Source organism: Agelaius tricolor, unplaced genomic scaffold, assembly GCF_023055355.1.
Source record: "Agelaius tricolor isolate 1412-34295 unplaced genomic scaffold, bAgeTri1.0.p SCAF_37, whole genome shotgun sequence".
In the NCBI taxonomy this organism is placed as follows: Eukaryota; Metazoa; Chordata; class Aves; order Passeriformes; family Icteridae; genus Agelaius; species Agelaius tricolor.
Window position 1 is genome coordinate 5,129,239 of NW_027269297.1, and position 25,348 is coordinate 5,154,586.

Here is a 25,348-nt window from a genome sequence, read left to right on the forward strand (position 1 = left end):
AACCTGGGGGCGGACGGCACGTTCCTGTACACACTAAGATTGGCTATTGGCCCTGCCAGTCACGCGACACCCGGCAGGGATTGGTTTGTTCTGCGGCGCTGTCAGACCCGTTGACCTGCTCCACTGAGCCGAGTCGAGCATGCGCAATGCGGCGGTTCGGGAGCCGTGTCGTTTTCACCCGGCCCGTTGGCCCCGGGCGCGCCTGCGGGCACCGGCAGGGCTGGGCAGGGATGTGCCGTGGCGGCTTCGTCCTGCGGGGAGCCCGGCAGAGCGTCCACAGGACGGACATGGGCAGGGGGACGGTCCGGAGGGGCCAAGGGAGGAGTGGCTGAGGGCACTGGGTTGGTTCAGCCCAGAGAAGGCGATACTGAGGTCAAATCTCGCTGAGGCTGCAGCTCCTCCCGCGGGGCAGCTCCGATCTCTGCTCCCTGTGACAGGGACAAGAGCCAGGGTACGGCTGGGGCTGGGCCAGGGCAGCACAGGCTGGAGCTCAGGGCAAGGTTCTTCCCCCAGAGGGTGCTGGCACTGCCCAGGCTCCCCAGGGAATGGGCACGGCCCCGAGGCTGCCAGAGCTCCAGGAGCCTTTGGGCAGCGCTGCCAGGGATGCCCAGGCTGGGGTTGCTGGGGGGGTCTGGGCAGGGACAGGGGCTGGGCTGGATGACCCTGGTGGGTCCCTTCCAGCTCAGGGGATATTCTGTGATTCGATGAAAATCCCTAAACTGCATCAGAATCAACCAGAAATTTACGCAGTCGCAGTAAAGGCATGAAAAGGTGCTCCTGCTCTCGTCATTTCTGAAGCGAGAGGGCACAAAGCTAACGCTCCCCAGGCGGATTTTTGTAGGGTCTTTCCATGACAAAGCGCAGGATGAGTGGACAGAGCCGGGTCACGGTGAGGATCCAGGCATTGCTCGGAAATCAGGTGCCGGGACCGCCCGGGGGTTTGCATTTGTCATCTGTCACCGCAGCACGCCTGGCCCCGGCTCCCAGGGAGCAGGAGAAAGCAGCTCCGGAGGTGGGACATTAGCGGGGTGCAAGACTTTCTCCTCGGGCCCTGCGGTGGAGCCGGGGTGTCGCAACAGCAGGACTGGGAGCAGCCCCATGGTCCTGTCCGGGACGGGCGTTCCTAGCAAACCTTTGGTGCGGGTTTCCTGTCCCTTTGGGAACAGCACGTCCTGCTGCCAGGTCACGGTCATTTCAGGAAATGCAGACAGGATTTTTCTTCGATAGATGACATCACCAAGTTTTCCATGCCGGTGTTCGCAGACCGGCTGTGCTGGGAAAAGGGCTGTTGCAGTAAAATGGGTGAAGCGGTGCCCATCCCAGGGGAGCTGTGCCCGTGCCATTCCCGGTGCCGACACACGAAGGGATGCACTGTCTCCGGCTCCCTGACAGGGAGCATCCCGCCCTGACGGTGCCTGAGCAGCACCTGGCCCCTCGCCAAGGGCTCGGTGTCCCGGAGCCCCCCGTGGCCCTGCCGCGCCCTTCACTTCGACCCGCTCCTCTCCGGTCCCGTCTTCGCAGCCAGGTTCCCGGGAGAGGCCGCTGTGTCACTGCTCGGTCACTGCGGCCGGCTCTGACGGCGAGGATTTCCCCGGCACCGGCTGAATTCCCCGCAGTGAGAACCCGCCCATCTCCGCCCCGCCGGCGCAGCCGGCGGTAAAACCCCGGAGCCCCCGCGCCGAAGCCGGGCTAGGGGGGCAGGCTGGCTGGGGATCCCGGGGGACAAATCTCGCTGCTGTGACCTTTTGCCGAACAAGTTCCTCTGCGAAAAGCACCTCGCCGTGACCTCAGTGCGGGCTGCGCCGCGCGTTTCCCCCCGCGGCATTTTTCCTGCCATCGCCGTCCGGCCGTCTCCGTCCTGCCACCGCCCATCCTTCCCGACCGCTGGCCTCCACCTGTCCCCCGAGCCGGCGCCACGGGACGCGAGGTGGCCATGACACTCTGTGCGCAGGTAGGCGAGGGCCCACTGGTACCCAAAATGGCCAAAAGTGACTTTAAAACAATTCTGCCAGGTGCTCGCTCCGGGCCATTTCCAAGGGACCAGGTGCTGCTCACCTAGGGAGTGCAGCGGGAAATGGCTGTCTCCGATGGGACCGCGGGTGGGTCAGGTTGAGCACCACGGTCCGTCTTTTTCCCCCTCCAGCAAATGCAGTGGATGCGTGAGGGGGGATCCCAGGGGATGGATGGGAAGTCCCTGTGATGGACGAGGGCACCCAGGAGGTCCTAGGAGGCGGATGAGGTGGGCTCAGAGGAGGGATGAGAGAACCCAGCGGGTAGATGAGTAGTCCTGGAGGAGTGTGAGGGTGTCCCAGGGATCTGGGTTCTTTCCCAGCAGGGTCGCCTGAAGCAGGGATATGGCAGGGGACAGTGGAAAGTCAGCGAGGAGTGGTGCCTGGGGAAGTGACAGAGGACGGGGTAAGGGAGTGACTGAGGAACTGAGGGGAGGTGACTGAGGGGGTGACGGGGGTGACAGTAGGCATAACTGGGTGTGACAGTGGGGTGGTGACAGAGATTGATGTGAGGGTATTGGGGGTGCAGACGTGAGTGACGGTGGGGTGGTTGTTGGACTCGGGGTTTCGGGGATGCAGGGATGGGTGATGGTGTGTTGGGGGCATTGGGGGTGCAGAGGTGGGTGTTGTTGGGTGATCGAGGGTGTCGGTGTGGAGGTGTTGGGAGTACAAAGGCGGGTGACGGTGTCGGGGATGTCGGGGACCGGCCGGTCCCGTGGGCGAGGCCGGTCCCGTGGGCGGGGCCGGTCCCGTGGGCGAGGCCGCTCCCGTGGGCGGGGCCGCTCCCGGGCGGTGGGTGGGGCCCGGGCTCGCCACACGTGTCCGGGGGCGGGGCCTGGCAGGGCTTCCGGTGCGGGTGCTCAGCGAGGGCCGGTGAGTGCGGGGCCCTCAGGGAGCGGCGGGGTCGGGCCTCGCTCCGCTTGGAGCCCGGCCCGGCAGAGAGCCCTCCTGGCCGCGGGGAGTCCGGGCCACACGGGGGCAGCCCTGGGCTCTTCTCCGCTTCGCGGTGTCTCTGCTCGTGGGGGCTCCTCCCGGAGAAGGGCTCGAAGCGTTCAGCCTGGAGAAGGCTTCGGGGCGACCTCAGTTCAGAGCCCTTTCCAGTGCCCTTGGAGGGGCTCCGAAAGAGCTGGAGAGGACTGGGGACAAGGGCGTGGAATGACAGGACAAGGGGGAGCAGCTTCCCACTGCCAGAAGGCAGGGCTGGATGGGATATTGGGAATTGTTCCCTGGGAGGCTGGGCAGGCCCTGGCACAGGGTGCCCAGAGCAGCTGTGGCTGCCCCTGGATCCCTGGCAGCACCCAAGGCCAAGTTGGATGGAGCTTGGATACCCTGGGACAGTGGGAGGTGTCCCTGCCCATGGCAGGGGGTGGAATAAGATGAGCTTTAAAGTCCCTTCCCATCCAAACCAGGGGACTCCACGGGTGTGCTCCTTAGGTGTTTTAGGTGCCTGTAGAATGTAATCACAGGGAATGAAGGTATGAGATGCATAAGCAGCTAAAACAAAAGCATTTTATTCTTTGCCTTCTTTCCAATTTGCTCATGCCTCTTGTGTCCTCATTTTCCATCCCTCTGGGGAACCCTTTGTGCCTGACTGGGTGCCACCACTAAATCTGGGCTCCACTGTGTGCCGAGCTTCCTCCAAGGAACATGCGGGTCTAGCTGCCTCTGGGCAGAATTTTGGTCCCTCCTGACAGCTGACAAGCTGTGGCTGGGCTGGCCAACAGGTCTTTGGTGAACTGAGTTTATTCTATTTATTTCTTATCACCTTTAAGACAGTTTTTTGCCTTATTTAAAGCAAGAAGACTTGATATCTCTAAACAGGCTACATTTCAGTCAGCTCAGACAGGGAGTTTGTTAGGTCTGTGCTTCATGTCTCTGTGTTCTGGATTTAGTTCTAAAATTCAAGTTTCCTCCCATATTTGGGAGGTGAAGGCAGGGTTTTAGGGTGGTTTACATCAGTATGTTTACTTGTGTTGGGTGACAGTCTAATAGTCTGTGGTAACACAGTTTATATGACAAATCACCCCCATACAATTATAATCAATTGGAGAAAATACTTTTATTTTCAGTCTCTGGAGATACAGCCAGAACTTTTCGTTCACATGGCAGCAGCAAACTCTTCTCCACCTGGTTCTCTGGATCTAAACCAGCCTGGGTTTGCAAAGGAGATCCTGGGAACTAAACTGGAGGTCAAATACCTGTGCTCCGATTGCAAGAACATCCTCAGGCGGCCGTTCCAGGCGCAGTGCGGCCATCGCTACTGCTCCTACTGCCTGAAGAGAATCATCAGGTAACTGCTGTGCCTCCAGTGGGAAGGCACAATATTTGAAAAGGCATTTTCAAGAACAAAAGCAGAGAGAAGTGTCGTTTTCAGGACCTTCTCACTAAGGGAGCTGTGTTCAATCACTGAGATTCAGCATCATCTCTTCTCTAAGGGAATGTGTAATCTCTGACTTGCCTTTGTTGACGCTTCAAAGTTCTCTTTTCCAGAATCCCCTGCACTGTTTTTGCCATTGAGGAAGCAGTCCAGGTCTATCACCTATTTCCTTCATCACAGTCATAAAGTCATCATTTCATTGTTGTGTCAAAATGGGAGAGGTTTAAGCACAAGCTGGCTTCCAGAGAAGTCTCTTTGTGTTCTATCTTACTCCTACCTTTGTATGAGGAAAGCCTAATAGAATGTTTAATTGGCAGAAGAAAAAAATTAGAAATAGGCATCAACAATACACACAAGCAAAGACTCAATGTGTTGCTTTAAAAATAAGAAAACACTGTCATTTCATATAGTTACCAGAAGTCAATTTATTGTTAAAACTTTTTTTTAAATTTGTTGTTGTTGTTGTTGTTGTGTTTGATTATTAGTTTTCTGTCTGATAGTGCTGGACCTCAAAAGTGTGCCAGCTGTATCCAGGAAGGAATATATGAAGAAGGAATTTCTATTTTGGAAACAAGCTCGGTAAGGAAAAATACATTGAAAGAAACCTAACAGAAGACTGGTGTCAGGAACACCAGTTACAGTTTTTGCTTAAAACATGAGCTCTGAGAACTCCTTATTCGTAGGAACCCTTTTCTTCAGCTGTGAGAAGGGTGATTACTGTGTTGGACTCCTCAGTGCTGAAATCCAGGTCATGTGTGTGTAGTGGTGCCCTACTTAAAGCTGTCACAGAGATTTGGTTGCTCTTAACACACCTCTGAGGGTTGATTGGGTGACTGGTCTGGGAGGAGTTTTCAGAAAGAATTCAAAGTCCTGATCAAAACTGCAGCCCCTCAGTAATATTTGTGGTCTGCTTGTTTTTTCCATTTCAGGCTTTCCCAGACAATGCAGCGCGGCGGGAAGTGGAGAGTCTGCCTGCTGTCTGCATCAACAGCGGCTGCACCTGGAAGGGAACCATCAAAGAGTACGAGGTACAGGCCAAAGCAAGGCTTGGCACATCTGCATCCTTCTTCCCTCTGTTTTTGGGGACGACTCGGGGTGTTGTCTGTGCTTGCTGACAGTGGGGGAAAGTTGTCAAATCCCTGGACTTTACTGTCAGCTGGAGAGGTTCCCTGAATGAGGATTTGTGTGCCCTGCTGAGGGCACAGGCTGGACTGAGATCAGTTCAGATTTGCTTGTGATCGCAGGGATTTGCTTGTGAGCATGTTCCTTCCATGATGGGAACCACCTGCTCTCCTTGCAGCTCTTTTCTGCTATACAAGACTGTCAAGAAATTGCTGTGCCATTAAATGGTTGTGAATTTCTTTGCATTATGTGAACCTAAAACTCTTCAGACTCCATCAACTCACAGAAAATGACCTGATCCCATTTCAGGTGTCTCCAAAGCTACCAGGACAGTGGGACTAGATGTTGGGTACTGTCTGGTCACCCATCACTCCAAAGTGTTCTGGGACACAAGGCTGCTGGACAGGACGGTTTTTTCACCTCATTTCTCCTTGAAGAACCCACTAGCTTTTTAATCCAGATTTTAGTTGTGGCTGGGGGTGCTTGGTCTGTAGCATGTGACTGTATGTGAAGCTTTTGGCTCCTGAAAGACAATTTTGTCATCCCTCTTGGAATGGCAGAACCACCACGGGGGGGGGGGGGGGGGGGGGGGGGCTGAGATAAGAGGAATTCATTTTATTTCTTTCTAACACTCACTCCAGATTAAGATCATAGCCTGGTGGTTCACAGAGCTTTGACAGTGACTGAGATGTATTTCAAAAGCAGGTTTAACCTTGGTCTGTCCAGGCTAACATTGGGATTCTCCTGACAATGCCATTGCAAAGTGGAAGGAAGAAGCAACAGCTGTGCATCAGGCCTGAGTGTTCTGCCCAGACTGTGCCTCTGCCTGTTAGCAGAGAGATGCTTCTGCAGCTCTGCTTCCTTGTCCTGCTGTCTGAGCCTTCTGCTGTGTGCTCAAAGTTTAGTCCAAGAGATGAGGATGTTGGTGCTAAATGGTTCTGCTGCTCTGAACCCCCATTTATACATCTGTGAGAGGCTCATGGTGTGGATGTAGGACTGAAGAAGTATCAGGTGAAAAGCTTAACACTACCACAGCACAATGTTTGGGGATTGCCTGTCCAGGAACAGGGTACCCTGGTACTGAGGTTTCAGGTTCAGGCTGTGCTGGTGGTGTCTGCAGATTGTTTGCTCCATGCTTTAATTTCTGCTGGTGCCCAGAAGTCCAATATCTTCTGCAATGATTATAGTGAGCTCATCTTCATTAGACTAAACCAAATTATCTGTCAGCAACTTCCAGTGCTGATGTGCTGTGGCTGATGAACTGTGCTGAACTTTTTCTTCTGGTTTTAAAAAAAGTCTTAACACGTTCTTGCAGAGCTCAGCAAAAATTTTTTGCTGCCAAAAGTTGTCCCTACGTATTCTGACAAGTGTTAGAGTGCTTGAGTCTGGCCAGAGCTCCCACTGGGAGTTCAGAAGGGCAGCGAGCTGTCCTGGGATCAGGGCTGCAGAAGCATGTGATGCCCCAGAACCTTGCGCACTGTTGATGAAAGCTCCTATATGGATGAGCCTGTGCCTTGTTTTCACTCTCCACTTGATCTTCCCAAACCCCAGTTTGGCGTTTGCTGGGACAAAGGATGATTGATAGATGTGTGGCCCTGGCGTGCGTGGGCTGTGGGTCTGCGGCATCTGTGATATCTTCCCCGCCAGGGGTTTTTATGAGTCTCAGGGAGTCCTGTGTGGTAGAAGGGGTGTGAGGGTTTGGAGCAGTGCTGCCTGTTTCCTCTCAGGGGCTGAGTCACCTCTGCTGCCTGCCCTGGTGGCATTCAGCCTAAGGAAGGAGGTTATTTTGTGCCCTCTCAGGAAAAGCTGGCTCTTTCCTAGGAACTCGTGGGAGGAGGCAAGGTCTGGCTTGTGTTATCTCCTCTCATATGCCTGCCAAAGAGCTGTGGTATTTAATCAGGACTGGCTGTCCCCATGCTGCCAAAGCTATGTGTGTTGCTGAAGAGGGCTGGGAAAGGAGGCGTTGAATGGCTGTGTTAGCCCAGAGCCTTGTGATACCTTGGGCTAAGGTTAAACCCAGCCTTCAGGGTCACAGTGCAGAGCTGCCTGGTGCAGAGGAGCTGCATCCGTAGCTGTGCTGTGGGTAACGTCCTGCAGCAGCTCAGCACTCCCACTCTGGAAAGTACCTCAGAGCTATTTCTGAGAGGACATGGAAAGTCCCTCAGAGTGAATTCACTGTTTGCTAATTTTAAAATCATGCGTTGTGCTGAGAGAGGCTGCTCTCCCCTTGCAAACTTCTGATTTGCTAATCTTATCAGAGCACACACAGGGGAAACATGTTCTGCAGCTGGAAAGCTTAAACCTCAAGAAAAGGAGTAAAATAGATTTCAGTTTTGCTTTCTGTTCAGACTAAAGTTTGGCTCTCAAAGGAAAATGCAAAACTGAATGAGTGCTGTTTGCTTGGACATGACTTGCACTCTGCTTCAAGCTGTGTGGACCATATGAAATATTTAAGTCTGGATTTATGGCTGCATTTTTCAGAGTCTGTAAATATTTTGTGGCATTTGGATAAAGTAGTTTGGGGTGGGGTGGGGTGAAGGGTTTTTCCTTTTATTAGTGACCTTTTTTCCTGATGAGTCTGTCTGCATGTACATTTCGAAAATCAGGCTGTGGGCATGAGCCTTTAGATTCAAGAGCAAAGTCTGAGAAGGGCTGCAGAAATTAAACTCAGCCCATTAAAGCAAAAGGAAAAACCTCAAAAACAGTCCCAGTGATATCCAGGAGAGGGAGTTTGTGGTTCCTCAGCTCTGGTGTGTTCCTCCCACCCTACAGTACCTCTAGCTGTCCATGTCCCTCTCCTGCTTATCAACATACTGTTGTCAGTTTTCATACACCTTTTATGTATGCCTTTCATCCCACCAGTTCCCTTCCTGTGTCCTCCCCCCAGGACTGGGATGGGAGGAGGGGGCTGAGGAGGGGGGTACATGGGGTCAGCTTTGGCATTCCCCTTGGTTACCCCAGACAGGGGATTTAATGCAGCCCTCTTCAGCTGGAAGCAGAATTAACTGAGACATAAGGAAATGAAATTGTCCAAGTTTAGGAAGTTTTTAAGTTTTAAAACTTAAAACTAAGTTTTAAGCTTAAACATGACATCAGTGTTTAAACTAAGTTTTGTGGGGCTCAGATCAGCTCAGCTCCTGAGGCCAAGCAACAGTCAGGTGTGGGAACAAGCTGGCTTAATCCATGCTGGAGGGAACGTGCTTTCCTCGAGTTTGTTGTTGTCATTTTGGTTTTAGAAAGTTCTTTGTAAGTGGAACCTGGAAGGCTGCAGAAGGTGCAAAACTCCAATCCCAAGTGATGTTACTTAAAAGCCTGTGGTGTCAGAAAGGATGTCTGCAGCCCCTTCTGGGCTATGTAGCTTCCTGGCTCCAGAAGAACAGGATAACCAGGCATTCCTTTCTGCCCACCGTTCATACTTAGGAGATGCTGTAGAGCCCCTGCCATGCCTTATCCAGGGAAAGCTCCCTCTTCAGAAGGGCGGCTGGGGGCCCTGAGCGTGTCATGCCCCTCCTTCCCAGCTGCAACCCAGGAGTGCCCCAACAGGTTTTGGTGGTGATTTTCAGCTGAGGCTGAAACTTCATCTTCAGGATTTTGCACATTGCTTAGAGGAGAGCTGTTGGTCTTTGAAGCTCGGTCACCTGTCTCCTGCTCCACAAAGCTGTTCCTCTGAGTGTTGTATCATTGTTGTCTATGTGGGGTACAACACTTGAGGCGCTGTGGCAGGGGCACTTGGTGCTGCTGTAGCAGGGTGACCAGCCTTCTCTTTAAAACCCAGTGCAGCATTTATTGACTTTTTCTGAAGGTTTTGGCTCCAAATTCTGGGCTGATGGTGAAGTGCAGTTTGCAGCTAGCTCCAGAAGGACCTTCTGCTTTTGGAAAAGGGATCAGACACACCTATACTTTCCAGAGCCAGAGCTGAGGCCCACAAGCACATCCCAGCCACAGTCCCCACAGTAGCTGGTGTAGCTGGCTGCCCAGTCACGAGGTGATTTCCTGTCCAAACCCGTGGTGGGAGATAGAGCCACGGTGAGTGCCAGAGAGCATGCGCGGGAGGGAATTGGAAAGCCCCGGCTGCAGAGGGTCTGCTCTTCACTTCTGAAACCAGCTCAGCCTTCTTGTGGTGGCCCAAAAATTAATGGTTTTGACATCTGCTCCTTGGAGAATGAAAAGCTGTAAGTCACGAGGTTTGAAGTGGAGGGGAGTGCTAAGTGTGGTTCATATGGCTCTACGCTGTGAGGAAACCCCTCACCATGAATGCAGGTGGGGGAATTGTGTAGGGATTTGGAAAAAGCATCCTGCAGTGTACCACCACTTCATGCTTGTTCATAGTTGAAAGCAACCAGGAGTGGCAGAACCTATTTTTAAAAATTACAGAAAACCTGCTACTGCTTCAAATGCATTTTGTACTTTCCTCTGTCCTAAGAAATCACTCTTGCCTTCACACTTGTCTTCAGTACCTGAAACACTGCCTTGGTGTCCCTCTGCCAGCAATCCCCAAATCAGACCTCTGTCTGATCAGCCCTAACAGTTGATGAACAAAACTTCAACACTGAAAACAAGAGTTCCTGCCTTGGGTCTGAACAGAGGCTTGAGCCAGGCCCACAGGAAACCCCACAAGGCTTCTTCTACCTTTTGTCCTCACTCAGGTGTGCACCAGGGCCTTGAGAGCAGTGAGGGTGTGCTGGGTTCCCAAGCCCTCACTGCCTGCCCAGCTGGAGCCAACAGTACCTAGTGATGCAAACTTCATCTTTGGTTTTGACAGTTTCTTTGAAATGATGCCAAGTGAACTTGCTTGGATCTGTCAACAGCATGTCCCAGCAAGGGAGGAGTTTGTGTCTGGCACCAGCCTGTGTGATGGTCTCAGAAATCTCCCATTCCTGTTTGGCACTGGGAATTATAGACTGGGTTCCTGCTTTCCAGCCTTGTGTTGCTGGGTTCCATGCAGAAGCACAAGGACTGGGTGTGTGGTCACCCTGTGCCTGGTAGCCTGACTCACCTGTATGGGGAAAGGTTCAAGCAAGCCTGGCATAGAACCAGCTTAGGACTTCTCTGGTAGGAGGAGCTGCAGCACACAAGGGCATGGGGACTTCAGAGGAGCAGGGCATCCCAAAACACCTGCCTTGTGTGGCACATTTCCATCTTGCAGGCTCTGGAGCCCCTGGGAAACTGACAGAGATGCACGAAGCAACCAGTGCTTCTTAGCACAAAGGATTCAGGTTCCCTCAAAACTCTCTTTTATACTGGAGGCTCATTTTCAGTGTTTTCTCTACAATTTCATGGGCCCACCCTTTTCCTTGTAGCCAGGCTACTGTGTCCAAGAAGCCAAGTGCTGCACATGGCAATGCTGGGGCTGGAGACCACCCAAGCCCTCGTAGCCACTACTGTGCCCTGTGTCATGGCAGCTGGCTTTCCTCTGCCATCCTGGTAGTTTTGCTTCCTTCTTGTTGCTCCCTTCCAGCTGCCAAGCCCTTGAGTTGTCTGCTTAGGGTTACTGTTGCTGTGCTCAGAGGAGACTGATGGAGTGACTTTCCAAGACCAGGGGATTTTGCAGGAGAGCTGCAGTGTGCAGCTCACTCTGAGCCTGTCCTGCTGTCCCTTGTCCCTCTGCCAGCCCTGCCCTTTGCTGTGACCTTTCCATGGGCTCTGGCAGAGGTATCTCACAGGAGCTGCTTCAACAGTGGCATTTCCCAGCTGCCAGCCTTGTCCCTTTGCTGGAGGGGGAGCCCAGTGTCATGCTGATGGATTCCTAGCATGGTTACAAGACCTCAAATAAAAAACTGGACCTGTATGGATGTGGCAGGTTATGAGCAGAGCAGCCAGGCAGCAGGGGCATGTCCTGTCCACCAGAGTATGGAGATAATGATTTCCAGCAGAAGCCTCTTCCAGAGATGAAATTGAATTTAGGGATGCCCTGAGGTGAAATGGTGATCAGATTAAACTGCAGTTTTCCCTCTTGGCTGAGGGAGAAGTAGGGGAGCAACTCATCCTGGCATTGTATAGAACCAGAGAATATACCAAGCTGGAAGTGATCGACAAGCATCATGCAGTCCATTTCCTGGCCCTGCACAAGACACCAACACAGACACCCCAACAATCCCACCCTGGGCATCTCTGGTAGCGCTGTCCAAACATTCCTGAAGCTCTGGCAGCCTCGGGGCCGTGCCTATTCCCTGGGGAGCCTGGGCAGTGCCCAGCACCCTCTGGGGGAAGAACCTTTTCCTGATATCCATTCTAACCTCATCCTGACACAACTCCAGCCATTCCCTTGAGTCCTGTCACTGGCACACAGAGCAGAGATCAGAGCTGCCCCTCATGAGGAAGCTTCAGAGCACAGTGAGATCTGCTCTCAGCCTCCTTAGGAATGATCACTGTGTGCTCCAGGGATCAGCTGCCCTTACCAAAACCCACTTTTCCCTCTGTATGCCTTCACTCCCCTGCACAGCTGCAATGCAAGAGTGCTGCCCTTGCTGGCTGGGATGAAACAGCCTCAGCCTGCTGCCGGAGTGTCCAGAGAGAAACTTTGTCTGCAAATACTGCAAATTTAAATCATGTACAGCTTTTCTGCTTTCCTGATACTGAGGTGGGAGATTCCCAGTACCCACGGGCAGCTCCATTTGCTAGTAGGCCTGCAGGCAGAGAGGAGAGCTCAGCACCTTTGAGCAGCCTGGAGAAGAGAAAGCTCTGGGGAACCTCCCTGCAGCCTGTAAGTGCTTAAAGGGGGCTTGAAAAAGATGTAGAGATACTTTTTACATGGACAGATAGTGACAGGAAAAGGGGGAGCAGTTTTAAACTAAAAGAGGAGAGATTTAGATTAGATGTTAAGAGGAAATTGTTCACTGTGAGGGTGGTGAGGCCCTGGCACAGGTTGCCTGGAGCAGCTGTGGCTTCCCCATCCCTTGGAAGTGTCCAAGGCCAGGTTGGATGGGACTTGGAATGACCTGGGATAGTGGAAGGTGTCCCTGCCCACAGTAGTGGGGTGGAATGAAATGGGCTTTAAGGTCCCTTCCAACCCAAACCATTCAATTATTCTGTGATTCTGATTTCCTTCACACACAGTCCCTGACTCTGATCCTCTCGGTTGCCCTGGTCCTCCCATGGGCAGTGGTGTCCGATTTTCTAACCTTTCTGGTGAGCTCCCAGAGAATGATATGTCTGATGGTGGTGGGTGATGGGCAGGCTGCTGTGGGGTTGTATCACTGTTTATTATTAGGGAAGGAAATTGATCAATCAGCGGCTTTGGTTGTAATTCAGTGGGAAGAACCAGGTGTTGCTGAAGGCTGTTAACTCTGCCCCATTTGATTTTCCTGCTCCTGCTGTTGGATGCTGCGGGCTGGTGTGTGCCTCGCTGGGTGAGCCATTGTCTTCCAGCTCCACTTTAATTCTTCCATGGCTGTCCCCTCTCTCTGATGCCTGTCCAGCTTGATTTCCATTCTGGTTTCCCTCTGGGAGAGTGCCTGCTCTTGCCTAGTCTCATGCACAGCCATGGAGCTCCCAAAAACTTTCCAAGCAAGTGCCTGGATGTGAGTGTGAGTGGTGCTTATCCCTGTAGCAGAAGCTACAGCTGTGGGTTTGGGAAAGATATAAACAGGAGGATTGCCATTGCAGGGGGAGTGGATGTGGCAGATCAGGCTCAAGTGCCAGCCCCTGCTCTTGGCTCCAGGGTGGGTTGGATTTCTTCCAGGAGTGATACCATCTATCTCTGTTCTGACACCCACGTGGGGCAGGAGGAACAGGGGTTTCCAGAAGAGCCTGAAACTGTTTATACAGAAATGTTTGGATCTGCGCTGGCTGAAGCCTCTGGGTGTCTTTAACTATTTACATACAGAACAGTTGCTCTTTGAGCTCCTTCCCATGCTGCAGGCAGGGCTGCCCATTCCTGGCCATTACGTCATGGTGCAGGGGGGATTCAGGGTGGAGGATAAATGCTGGGAGGTGGGGAGTGTGGAGAAGGTGGTAGTTTCACACCCACCTATTGGCATGGGAGACCGTAAGTTTAAAATACTCCCTTTTAAAATAGTTGCCTCTGCAGTGAAATTTCCTTTTTTCAGTCAGACCATCTGTTCTGCCAGTGTTTTGTGGTTCATGGGGTAGATGTTATTGGGTGTTTCTAGAACATGAGAGCAGTAGGTGGGTAGAAAAAAGGGCTCACTCCCTCTGAGTGAGTGGGATAAAGGCAGGCACTTGACCTCCTCCTCCTCTGCAGGCAGCAGTGCCCTCCAAACCCTGCTGGCTGGCCAGTCATCTCTCCAGGGACACACAGTGAAACTCTCAGCTTAAGTTACTCACTTAAAGCATAAAAAGGAGAGAGTGACCAAGAAGCCAGGGTGGAGTTACTGCTGGTTTCACTTTCCACTTCCTGATGTGTGACACGGTGAGGTTTGTGCATGTTCCCCTAGAAGGCTAGAAGGTAACAGAGATTTATTGTTACCAAGTTTTCCAACATCTGGGTTCAGATGGCTGCATTAGAAATGCTCCTGGTTGGATTTTTTTTCTGTCCCTACCATGGCAGGAGACTTCAGTGCTCTTACATTTTAATTTGAGTTTTGATCTGCATATTCATGGTGTTTCCAATGCCTTGTTTCAACTGGTGGGTGTAGAACAAGAAGGTTTAAGCAGTGTGGAAATGGCACAGAAGCAGTGGCATGTTCCAGCATTCCATTTAGCCAGCAGTGTTGCCAAAGAGTCTACTGAGGACAGAGGATCACGTTGCCCTGGTCGTTTGTTCAACCTCTCTGGCCATCATCCAACCCTGAGTCTGGCTGCAGAGGCAATTGCTTGTGTGCAGGGACTGGTAAATGAAACAGTTGAAAAACAGTTTTCTTTCTGCTTGAAAAATGGTATTCTAGTTCAAAAGTGAAGATACAATCAGACAGCTCAGCCCAGCATGTCATGAGCTGTCATGGGGCCTATGCCTCAACTGACTGATAACCATTACAGTGGAAAACGACCCAGATTATCCTGCTGAGGTAGTGGCTCACTCCACTCAACCTGCATCAACGTGTCCTCTCCTGGCAGAGCCATAAATGGAGTTTCCCATTGGTTATCTTGGCCATCAAAGCAATAATTTGAATTTTTTAAAAATCATTGTAGCATCTTTTAAATAGAGGTTGGGTGCTACATAGACACCCAAAATTGGGGTATCCTGGAGATCACACGATGAGTCAGCAGCTCAGAGGGATCAGCGTGACTAAGGTCTGAGTGTAGGTTGGTAAATCCAGTGTTCATCTGTAATAAGGTATAAACCCAGCCCCTTGGGATTGTGCCCATCACAGAACCTCCATGAGCCTTTTATTTGAGGACAAATATCTCCTGTATGTTCCTTCACAGGCTCATGATGAAGTCTGCCCTGAATTCCCGCTGACTTGTGAAGGCTGTGGGAAGAAGATTCCCAGGGAGAAGGTATCCATCTGACTCTGTGCCGTGGGGGTATTTGGTGTCCTGATGGGCTGAGTTTGGCATTCTGGCAGGAGGGAGAAACAGAGTCCTTTAGGAAATGAAGTGGGGAAAACAACTGAGTGGCAGCTGTAAATGTGGATGTGAGTTTTCCATAAGGATAGGTGTGAGGTAATGTGGCTCAGGGGCACTCGCAGGTCAGTGTTGGTGCTGCCACTGCCACCTCCCTTGGAACCATGTATGGGGACAGAGCCTCTGTGGGAAAAACACACTTATGGGTTTATGTTCTGTGTAGAGCAACTGCATCAACAACTGCTGCAATTTTGGAAAGAGAGCCCATGTCCAGCTATATTAATTGATATCTAAGTAATAATCTAATGGAATCCATGCCTATAGCATTTCCAGGCTGCTGGCTCCTGGGACAAGGCTCAAGAGTCTGAAAAATTCAAGTTTTGGGAAACATTTTCAAAAAGCACATTCATCTGAAACCATCTTGCTTTCTACAGGCAAATATTTTTAGTAGCAGTGTTGGAAAAAGCCCTTTAGCAGGGCAGGGGAACAGAGGGAGCAAAAAGGGGAGCAAAAAGAGGAGCAAAAGAGTTCTTCCAAATGGGCAGCATAAGGAGGGGGTAGGGGTGGGGGTACAGCCCACCTTATCTGCAGGCTGGGGTTTGAGGTACAGCCCAGCTTCTCTGCAGGTGGGAGCTGAAGCCCTGCAGGAAGCCACCTCATGGGGTCCCCATGGGTGATCTTCTCTGTGTTTAAATATTAACTCCCATGTTTATTTCTCCAAACTCTTGTTGATTATTTGCTGCCATGTTAACTCTGAGTAACCTGACTCATTACACAAGCCACATGGATCTAGAAGTCTTTAAAAAAGTGGTTTAAAAGCAGTTTTAATTGACATCTGTTGTAGCAGATGTAGGAGTTAAGTGGGGAGGGAATATGGTGGTATTCAGAACAGAGCTCTGATATCTGATGGTGAGGGGTGTGCTAAACCCAAGCTGAAGCTGTGACAGTGCTCGTTGGATTAATCATGTGCTGTGTGGGAACCTGAACGAGTCATCTCAGTGCTGAGGGGTTAGTGCCACCTCTCAGCAGAAATGTAATGCTGGGATGGAGGTAAAAACACCAACCTGTAGCACGTCCTTACCAGAGTTGTGTGAAGTGCCGAAAATGAATGTGCCCTTGTTTCATTGGGTTATTGTCTGTGCCTCCCATTCCTCAGCCCTCAGGAAAGCTCATTATTCTGCATCCACAGCTTGATCCTGTACCCATTGCTTTTTCACTCTTGCATGTGCAGGTGAGCAGTAAGACCTCCCAGCCATAAGAGAAGGAGAAATTAGGCTTTCTTCAGGTGTCAGGGCTGTATTTGTATTCTGGTGAAAGTCACACCGGATGGCGGGCCGAGCCCAGGTTTAGTGGGCACTGTGACAGTTAGTGATTAGCCATAGCTTGGGCATTCTTCAGCTTGGCTGTAGTTTCCCAAATGTCAGTGGGGTGGAAAGGGAGCACTAGGGACACATAAGATCTAACACTGCTCTCCTTCCTCCCTTTCTAGTTTCGGGACCATGTGAAGACGTGTGGCAGATCCAAAGTACCGTGCCGGTTCGAGGCTGTGGGCTGTGCTGAGGTGGTAAGGGCTCCTCTCTCAGGTTTCCCTGGGGCTTTTCAGTCCCAGCATTAGAGTTCCTGCAAACTGCTGTTGCCCAAACTGTCACGTGTGTCACATCTGTTTTCCTTCAGGTATTTGATTAAACCCCTTGCACATGGAGTATTTGATTAAACCCCTTCACATCATCTGCTATGCAGAGTCTGCGCATCCCAGGAATTAAATTCCTGTGGGATGAAATCTCCTTCTACTTTTAAGAGCACCCTAAGTGCTTTGGGACTGTGGTGGTTATGCTTCTTTCAGGGGGAATGGCTTCACACTGCCAGAGGTCAGGTTTAGATGAGATTTTTAGAGAGAAATTGTTCCTTGTGAGGGTGGGAAGGCCCTGGCACAGGGTGCCCAGAGGAGCTGTGGCTGTCCTTGGATCCCTTGGACAGGATGAGCTTTAAGGTCTCTTCACATCCAAGCAAGTGTGTAATAACTTGTGATTACAGTGATTCTGTAAGCAAAGTACTGGGGCCAGGCCATTTCTCTATGTCACTTAGTTTTTGCAGGTCCTACTGGTTCAAATAAATCCCTCCTCCAGGAGGTTATGGGAGGCTTTGTCCTTTGTTGCTGTTAGATACATCTGACAGAGCTTTTCTGGGAGGGGTTGGAGGAAGGCAGAGCAGACTAGTACAGCTGGGGGAAGCGTTTAGCAACCCTCATTGTATGTGATTTGAAACATTTCTAAAACTAAACAAAAACCCAAACCACCCCCACCAAAACACATTTTTCCATTATTTCTTTGTTTTTTCCCCCCTATAAATTATAAATTTAAAGCTGATGTTGTGATCTGTGTTGTAGTGTGTTTTTATACTTTGAAATACTTTGAAGTAGTTTTGTTTTTGTTTCCTTGTATTTTTCCCAAATGGTTTATCCCAGAGTGTACCCAACTCCCTTTACCTGTGTAATCCCTCTCCCTGGATGAGATCATCCCCAAACCCCCACCCTGGCTCTCTGCCAATCACTCGGCATCCCATCCCCTCCCTCTAGAAGCTTCAGTCCAGGTCCTCGAGTGATCAGCCAGAGGCTAAGGGTCAGCCCCCCAAGCCTTGCCCCATACGCTGTCCTAAATGTCCATCCCCCAGTACCCATCCCTTAGGGTCACTTCTTGGTTAGTAAAATGTTATCTACTTTGGGTTTCCACCTCCCTTTGAATGTAACCTTGGCACATCTCCCGGGGCTCTCGGCAGGAGGCCCCCTAAGGTGCAGGAGCTCCCCAGAGCCCCTGAATAAAACCTTGGATTAACCCCTGCTAAGAGTCGGCCCTTTATCATCTACCGATGTCTCTGGTGTCTCTTCTGCTGCAAAGGCGACCAGCCCAGGTGCCCTCAGTACCCTCGGGGCACAGAGAGTGTCTCCCCGCTGTCGGCCGTGTTGGGGTTGCCCCCCCGGTGTCTGCCGACTCAGGACTGGCCAAGGGTTCTGAGAGGCTCCCCAGAGGGACAGAGACAACCTGGATAGGAGGAATTTGTTCTGTGGATGGTGACAGTGTAGATTGCACATGCTGAATGGGGGATGTATTTCTCTTCATGTAGGTGGAAAATGAAAAGCTCCTAGAACATGAAAGGAAGTGTTTGGCAGAGCATCTCTACATGCTCCTGAGCTCTGTGCTCAGCCTCAAGACTGGTGCTGGGGACCTGAAGCCCATTCCTGTCCCTTCCTCATCACAAAACAGTTCCCCACTTCTGGGAGCAAACTCACTGTGCTCGGAGTCGGAGCTCTCCCGGTCCCTTGAGCTCTTGGGAAGGTGTGAGGCCCTTGAGAGGAAAACAGTTACCTTTGAGAACATTGTCTGTGTGCTTAACCGGGAGGTGGAGAGAGTGTCCCTGACAGCTGAGGCCTACAGTCGCCAGCACCGGCTGGACCAGGAGAAAATTGAAACGCTGAGCAACAAGGTGTGTAACTGCTCACCTGGGTTCCCACACTCCCAGCAGAGGTTGTTACCTGTTTCCTTTCTGTGTCATGAGCTAGCAAAGCTTCACCACTTGGTCCTGAAACTCCACAAATCTGAAGGCAGAACTAAAATAGCCTGTGTGCCTGTGCTCAACCCTCAGCAGCTCCCTGGAAAAGCTGGGAATTTAACTGACCTGTCTAAAGCATCAGACCTCTGTTAATTATCAAACTGGGTGAGATACTGAGGGGTTCTTCCTCAGCACAGTTCCTCAGTTTTCTGACAAGAGCCAGAGCACCCAGAATTTCACTGCGTCTCCTTGTGCTGCATCTCACTGAATCTGTGGGGCTGCTCACCTTCCAGACTTTTCCAAATGAGTGCTGCCTTTGCCAAAGGAGTGCCATCAGTGCTGCTGCCTGCAGCGATAGACTGGAGGTGTGAAGGAGCTGCCTCCACCAGTCTGCTCCAGCACAGTCCCTTGTGGAGGGCCCCTAGTGTTCCTGGCACCTGGAGCTGTGCAGTTTGCAGCGTACCTGTGCTCTCTGGGCAACTGATCGGGCGTGACCCTGTGTGAGCTGGCAGGGACGAACCCTCCAGAGGGTGTAGGTTCTTTACTTTCTCAATTTAGTTTTGTCACAATGCTGAGTTATTGGAGATTTTTTTCCCCATCCTCACTTCTTGTGCTGCTCAGCCAATGGAGCAGCTCCTTGGAAGGAGTTTTACATTGGCTAAGGGGAAAGTTCCCAGCTCAAGCACTAAGCTGTTTTGAAGGATCTTCTCCAGAGTGACAGGGTGCAGAAGGAAGCTTCAGTAAATTGGCTTATGTTGCTCGGTTTCTCCCTCCCTTCTCCCTGACGGTTTTTGGAGGTCTCTCACTAAGGAGCCATCCCAAGGGGATGCCAGGGTCTCTTGGGGTTTGCCGGCTCTCCCAGGCCTCAGAGCCTGCGTGTTTCTAACCTGCACCACGTGTCCCACTGAGCAGGTCCGGCAGCTGGAGAGGAGCATTGGGCTTAAAGACCTGGCCATGGCTGAGATGGAGGAGAAGATCCGCAACATGGAGGCTTCCACCTACGATGGGGTTTTCATCTGGAAGATAACAGAGTTTGCCCGGAAGCGTCAGGAGGCGATAACAGGCCGCTCTCCTGCCATCTTCTCTCCAGGTGTGCAAAGTCCCCAAAATCTTTTGCATCTCAGCTGCATGTGGGTCTCATGGCAGGACCTCTGCTTGGGAAATGCTGCCAGGCTGAGAAAAGAAATATTCCATGTGGAAGGGGGTGTTTTATCTTGGAGAGTGAAGCATGCAGAGCAGTGCTGTTCCAAGAGGGAAGAGAGGGCTGAGAGGAGAGAGATGCAGGCTGTGGATGGGATGAGAAAGGGAATTGGCTGTAATAGTTTGGTTTGCATTAAATGTAAAGGCAAGGAAATACCAGCTGATATCTGTGTTAAAGAAAAGGAAGTGGAGATACTGCTTGCAGTGTTGTGAGGACAGAGTGCCACAGGGTTTGGCAAAGGGCAAAATCTTGAGCTAAAACCAGCAAGTTGTACAAGGAAGGTTCATTCAGGGCCTGACCCAGGACAAGCCAGGGTGAAGGCCATCAGTCTGGGGTGGGGGGAAGGGGGAGGGCCTTACTGACTTCTTGCTTTGCTCCTCGCCTGGGCCAGAGAGAGCAGGATGCCCAGCTGCATGGTCCCTCTCTCCCTGGCTACTCCCACCACTCTGGAGCCATCTTTCCTTCTGTTCCTTGATGGGTTTTGCATTCAAAGGGTGATGAGAGTGCTGAGAAGGCCCAGAGGGCCCAGTGGGGATATTCTCCTTGGACTAACAAAAGGGTCATCTGTCCTGAGAACCTTTGGGTAAAGCAGGTGGGGAGGAAGGAGCAGAGGAAATGAGCTGGGTATTTCCAAGAGGAATGCAGTGACAAAGATCCGATCTCTTGCTCCTCACCCTGTGGAAGAGCACAGTGTCTCTGCTATTCATAGTCTGCCTGTTGAGAAAAGCACCAAGTCCTGCAGTAAAATATTGGCTGTGACCCCTGATCTCTGCCTGTGCCCACTGAGCCTCGTCCAGCCAGTCCCAGATGTACTGCTCTGTGCCACTGTGGAAGGGTGACTTGTGGCAGGTCCCCTTCCAAGCTGTGACCCCACACAGGTCTAGTGTCACAACACAGGCATTCCCAGGACTGCTGGGGAAGGAAAGTGTCTGAAATCCCATCCTGGCCATGCCCAAGCCATGCTGTGGAAATCCAAATGAGAATTAAAGTTCACTTGCTTGAGCCCCTGCCCGGATCAGAGGCATCAGCTCACAGTGGGGATGCTGAGAGTGCTCTGCTGCCAGCCAGGTGCTTTATGGGGGGGGTTTGTTCCTGCTCACCAGTGTTACTGCCATGAACCACAGCTCCTTCAGCCCTGAGGTGCAGGAGGATTGGCCCAACTCTGGGGCAGATCTCCCCTGGCAGTGAGGGAATAGCCGGGGGACTGGTAACTGCTCTGTGCACAGCATCTGCTCAGGCCAGGGGCTGCACTTCCTGGCCTTGGGCTTTCCAGACCACCTATGGTGCAGCCCAGACCTGGCTTCTCCCAGATTCCAAACTTCAGAGCACTCAGATTTCAGAGAGATTTGCTGTTGCTAGGCTGTGCTGCACTGGACCCTCACTGTGCCTGTTCCACACTTCTCTGACAGCTTTCTACACCAGCAAGTACGGCTACAAGATGTGTCTGCGCGTGTACCTGAATGGGGACGGCACCGGCCGTGGGACCCACCTGTCCTTGTTTTTTGTGGTGATGAAGGGACCTAACGATGCGCTCCTGCGGTGGCCCTTTAACCAGAAGGTGGGTCTGGAGCAGAGCCCACTGTGCCCATCCATGGCCTCTCTGGTTTAGCACCCACTCGAGTTTCTCAGCACTGTCACTCCGGGCCACTTGACAAGGCAGAGGAAGGGCTCTGTATTGACTGCCCTGGGGGTTCCCCAGGTGTGCTGAGGGCACTGGCTGTGCTGTGGGGCAAGGGGGTGACATGGGCTGTTGGGAATCGCACAGAGCCTCTGCAGGGGTTGAGGGCAAGGGAAGGTTATGGTGGCCTCAGAGCTTGGGGACAGTAGGTGCTCATTCCCTGTCAGGAGCTCAGATCCCATCTCTTGGGCACTGCAGATTTGTGGAGTACATGGAGGCGGAGTGAGCAGGCAAAAGCAGATGCAGAGAGGACAACAGCCCTGGCTCAGGGAAATACCTGAGTGCAGTGTCAGTTCTGTGAGCAGAGTGTAGGTTTTCAGTCAGTCTGACAGACTTGTGCTGCCACAGGGAAGTTTCCAGTGATAGGCAGGATGTGGGGATGGGGAGGGTTTCTGCAGGACATTCCTGAGGTGATGTTCTCTGCTGGTCCCACTCAGAGGCATTTCTCTGATTTGCAGGTGCACAGGGTGGCTGTGGCTGCTGGTAGCTGCATGCATCACAGCAGGTCACTGGGCTGGGTTTCCGTGTGTCTTTTATTCAGCCACTCCCCTATGCTTTCACCTTTCCCCACAGGTCACCCTGATGCTTCTGGACCAGAATAACCGGGAGCACATCATCGATGCCTTCCGCCCTGATGTGACGTCCTCATCCTTCCAGCGCCCTGTCACGGAGATGAACATCGCCAGTGGCTGCCCCCTCTTCTGCCCTGTGTCCGTCATGGAAGCCAAGAACTCCTACGTGCGTGATGATGCCATCTTTATTAAAGCCATCGTTGATCTCACAGGCCTCTAACCCTCCTGACCTTGGAGCAGTGAGCATGGAGCCAGCACTGCCCAGGGCATCTCCCGCTTGTGCTGCACTTCAGGCGGGTCTGAGAGCAAGAGGGAGCACAGAGAGGGGAAAAGCCCTTCCTGAAAAGGAACCTTTGCTCTGAGTGGAAATGAGGTGTCTGATGGGAGCTCTCTTTCCTGAGGAGAGGGTTGGGTGGACACTGGCAGGCTGTGGAATATGGAAGATTCCCTGCAGGGACTTGGATGTCTGAACTGCTGCTGTCTGGACTCCAGTGGAAACCAGTGCAGCTCTTGCTCTACCAGTTTAGCCGACATCCACAGCTCTCTAGTAAAACAGCGATTTACCCTGCCTGAGCTCCACCTCCTGTGGATTTCGGCTCAGCTGTCTAGGATTTCCCTCTGAGATCTCCATGTTCCTGGAAGTTGTGGGGTGCCCGGGAGACAAGGAGGGTCTGTGACAGCTGCAGTGCCAGCTGGGCAAGAGAGACACAGACTGGTTTGATGCCGTTGGTGTGTTAGGAGGCTGAGCCCAGCTGCAGGGCAGGGGAGCCCTTAGTCCAGCCCTTGCTGGGTGTGTGATGGGGGGTGTGTGCTGGAGTGTGGAATGGGGCAGGAGGTGCTGCTGCCCAGGAGGGACCATGGGGCAGCAGCACCAGGGATGCCTGTGGGGAAGAAGTGAATCTGCTGTGGAGATTGTCCCTGCTGTGCCAGGAGAGGAGGGTGACACAGAGCTCGGTGTGCACCCTGAAAGCTCCAAGCCCTGCCCCTCTCTGCCCTGTGTTCCGAGCAGCACTGGGTGGGATGGGTGCTGTGCTGGGAGCTGTCTTTGCTCATAGGCAAAGACACCGAGAACTGGCTTCATTTCCATGGTGGGACAGCTCCATCAGCCTTCCTAGGGCTCCTGCTGCTGTTGAGCTCCTCGTCCGTCTGCGGCTGCACTGCCGTGTCTGTCTGGGCGCTGCAACCTTGGCCGTGGGATGTGTACTGTCTGCCCATGCAGTGGGCACTGCTGGCCAGCCCCTGCACTCTCACAGCGCCTGCAGTCACCAGTCGTGGGTCTCCCTCACTGTTCCTCCCCAGCCCTGAGCTCAGGAGTCATGGGGCACCTGGTTCCAGTTGGCAGCACCTTGGAGCTCTTCCTCCCTCCACTTGGTCCCACGTTGAACCTGCAGCCACCTGGGTAGGATCTGGGGGCTGGAGAAGTGAAGCATGCTGTCCCCTTTCTGTCCCTGGGTTCCTTCCCTCTGGACAGCACAGGTTCAGCAACCATGAGAAGGTCTCAGTGTTAGTGGGGAAGAACTGGCTGCCACGTCCCTGCATAGTGCCCTCTACAGCTTTGTTGTGGCCATGAGTAGCTCTGGATGGGCCCTGATCCAGGGTGAACTTGAAGCTTTGTTGCCTCCTTTGCCTGGGCTTCTCACACCCGTCAGTGGCTGAATGTGCCACAGGAGATGTGTTGGTGACAGGAACCAGCTGTGAAGACCCTGCATTGATCAGGGGCTCTGGCTGGCTCTTGTGCTGCTCCTCAGGCAGTGAGGCTGGAATGTGGTCACCCTCCTCAGTGGCTGCTAGGGATTTGCCCTCCACTGCCAGCAGCTCCTGCCAGGTGCCCAGCCTGGGTCTGATGGCTGCAGAGCCTGCCAGGCTTGTGGTCTGCTCACACCTTGGCTCTGGCACAGCCACCCTGAGGGGTCCGGAACACCATCAGGCTCTGCCCTGGCAGGGAGCCCGGCAAAGTCTGGCTGTCCCCCTCATGTGCTGGCACAGCCCTGACCTACCCCTGGGGCTGTTTGCAATGTCCCTTCTGCTGCCCAGGAACTCAGGGGCCTCTAACCTTCCTGACCTTGGAGCAGTGAGCATGGAACCAGGAACTCAGGGGTGCCCAATGCCCTGGTGGCTGAGCTGCCCCTTGGTCCAAGCTGAACCTCTTGCACCCATGGCTGCTGTGCTGGCCCGGTGCTCTCCAGACGGGTGCTGGGGTGACCTGTGAGCCTCCTCTGGAATCAGCGCATGGAGCTTCTCACATGTGTGTGTGCAGGGTCTGGGGACAGAGCCAGCCCCTGCTGTTGGGGGCGGGGGACAGAAGCTGGTGACAGCACAGCCTGAGGTGGGAGAGGGGTGACAGGACCCCTCCCTTTGTGAAGTCCCCTCCAGCCTGTCCCAACAAGGTACAGATCAAGCCCTGTGTTGCTGCTCTCACCCTGTGCCTTATGAGGAAAATCCAGGCTAGCAGAGCCCTGCTCCCATCTACAGCAGCTCCCCAGAGATGCTTGGAAAAGCCTGGGAAGACACAGGAGGGTCAGCTCTGCTCATAAAATTGCTGGGAGTTGAGTTTTATGTGGGGGGAGCTTGTTCTATGTTGATCAGAATGTCTGCTCATGGGGTGCTGCCTGCAGTGGGGCTGGGGGCTCTGGCCAGGTGGTGCCAGGAGGGACTGTGGAGACACTGGCTCAGTTGGGGGTGGGGGGGTCTGGGCTGCTTTCGGGGTGGGAACTGGTGCTCCTGCCCCAGCACGTTTGGAAGGTCTGTGGGAGAGTCGGTGCTGCAGCAAAGCTCAGGCTGAGCTCTTCAGGCCACGGGCTTACTGCTGGAGGGGAAACACAGCCTGTCAGCCCCTCCTGCTGGGAGCCCTTTCCTCCCCACCCTTTGGTACTGCTGATGCTGCCAGGCCTTTTTTGGTTCTTAGCAGCTCTGGAGCTGGCAGCAGGAATTGTGCCCATGTGCTGCAGACAGGGGCCCAGCCACTTCCTGGGCACAGCTCTGCCAGCCTGGTGGCCATGTGGACAAACACTGGACACAAGCCACCGCTGGATTTTTGTGGGTTTTTTTTTTTTTCTTTCGACTACACCATCTCAGCACTGTGATCTAGGTTTTGTTTTCCTTGAGGGTGTAGTATGGTCAGAACCACTAATAAAAGCTGTTTGAACAGCATTGCTGTGTATGAGCCAGGGGATCCTGGGCACAGCACGGGGGAGGATTGTGTCAGGGTAGGGGGGTTTCTGTGCTGGGAACTCTCCCCATCTCCTGCGTCCCTGCAGGAGGATTCCCACACAAGGAGGGAACAGGGGGATCTGTAATGGGAAGGGAAGGAGCTGGAGTCTGGCTGTTGGAGCTCCACTGGGCCAAAGGCCATTGGGAGCCAGTGCAGCAGGGCTGGGC

General features: G+C 52.8%; 1 protein-coding gene across 4 annotated transcripts; it reads left to right on the forward strand.

The window, feature by feature from the left end:
* Positions 1–167: 167 nt before the first annotated feature.
* On the forward strand, positions 168–24,506 carry TRAF2 (TNF receptor associated factor 2). 4 transcript variants are annotated; one of them, XM_071453665.1, is made up of 10 exons: positions 168–1,951; positions 4,079–4,299; positions 4,887–4,965; positions 5,316–5,414; positions 14,836–14,907; positions 16,463–16,537; positions 18,094–18,453; positions 19,432–19,609; positions 21,130–21,278; positions 21,972–24,506. In XM_071453665.1, exons 1-10 carry the CDS (start codon positions 1,934–1,936, stop codon positions 22,188–22,190), a joined length of 1,470 nt encoding a protein of 489 aa, XP_071309766.1. In that variant the 5' UTR covers positions 168–1,933; the 3' UTR covers positions 22,191–24,506. The 4 variants fall into 4 exon arrangements, with proteins under 4 accessions (XP_071309766.1, XP_071309767.1, XP_071309764.1 ...); XM_071453666.1 differs by lacking the exon at positions 168–1,951 and adding an exon at positions 2,014–2,415; XM_071453663.1 differs by lacking the exon at positions 168–1,951 and adding an exon at positions 2,804–2,882.
* Positions 24,507–25,348: the final 842 nt, after the last annotated feature.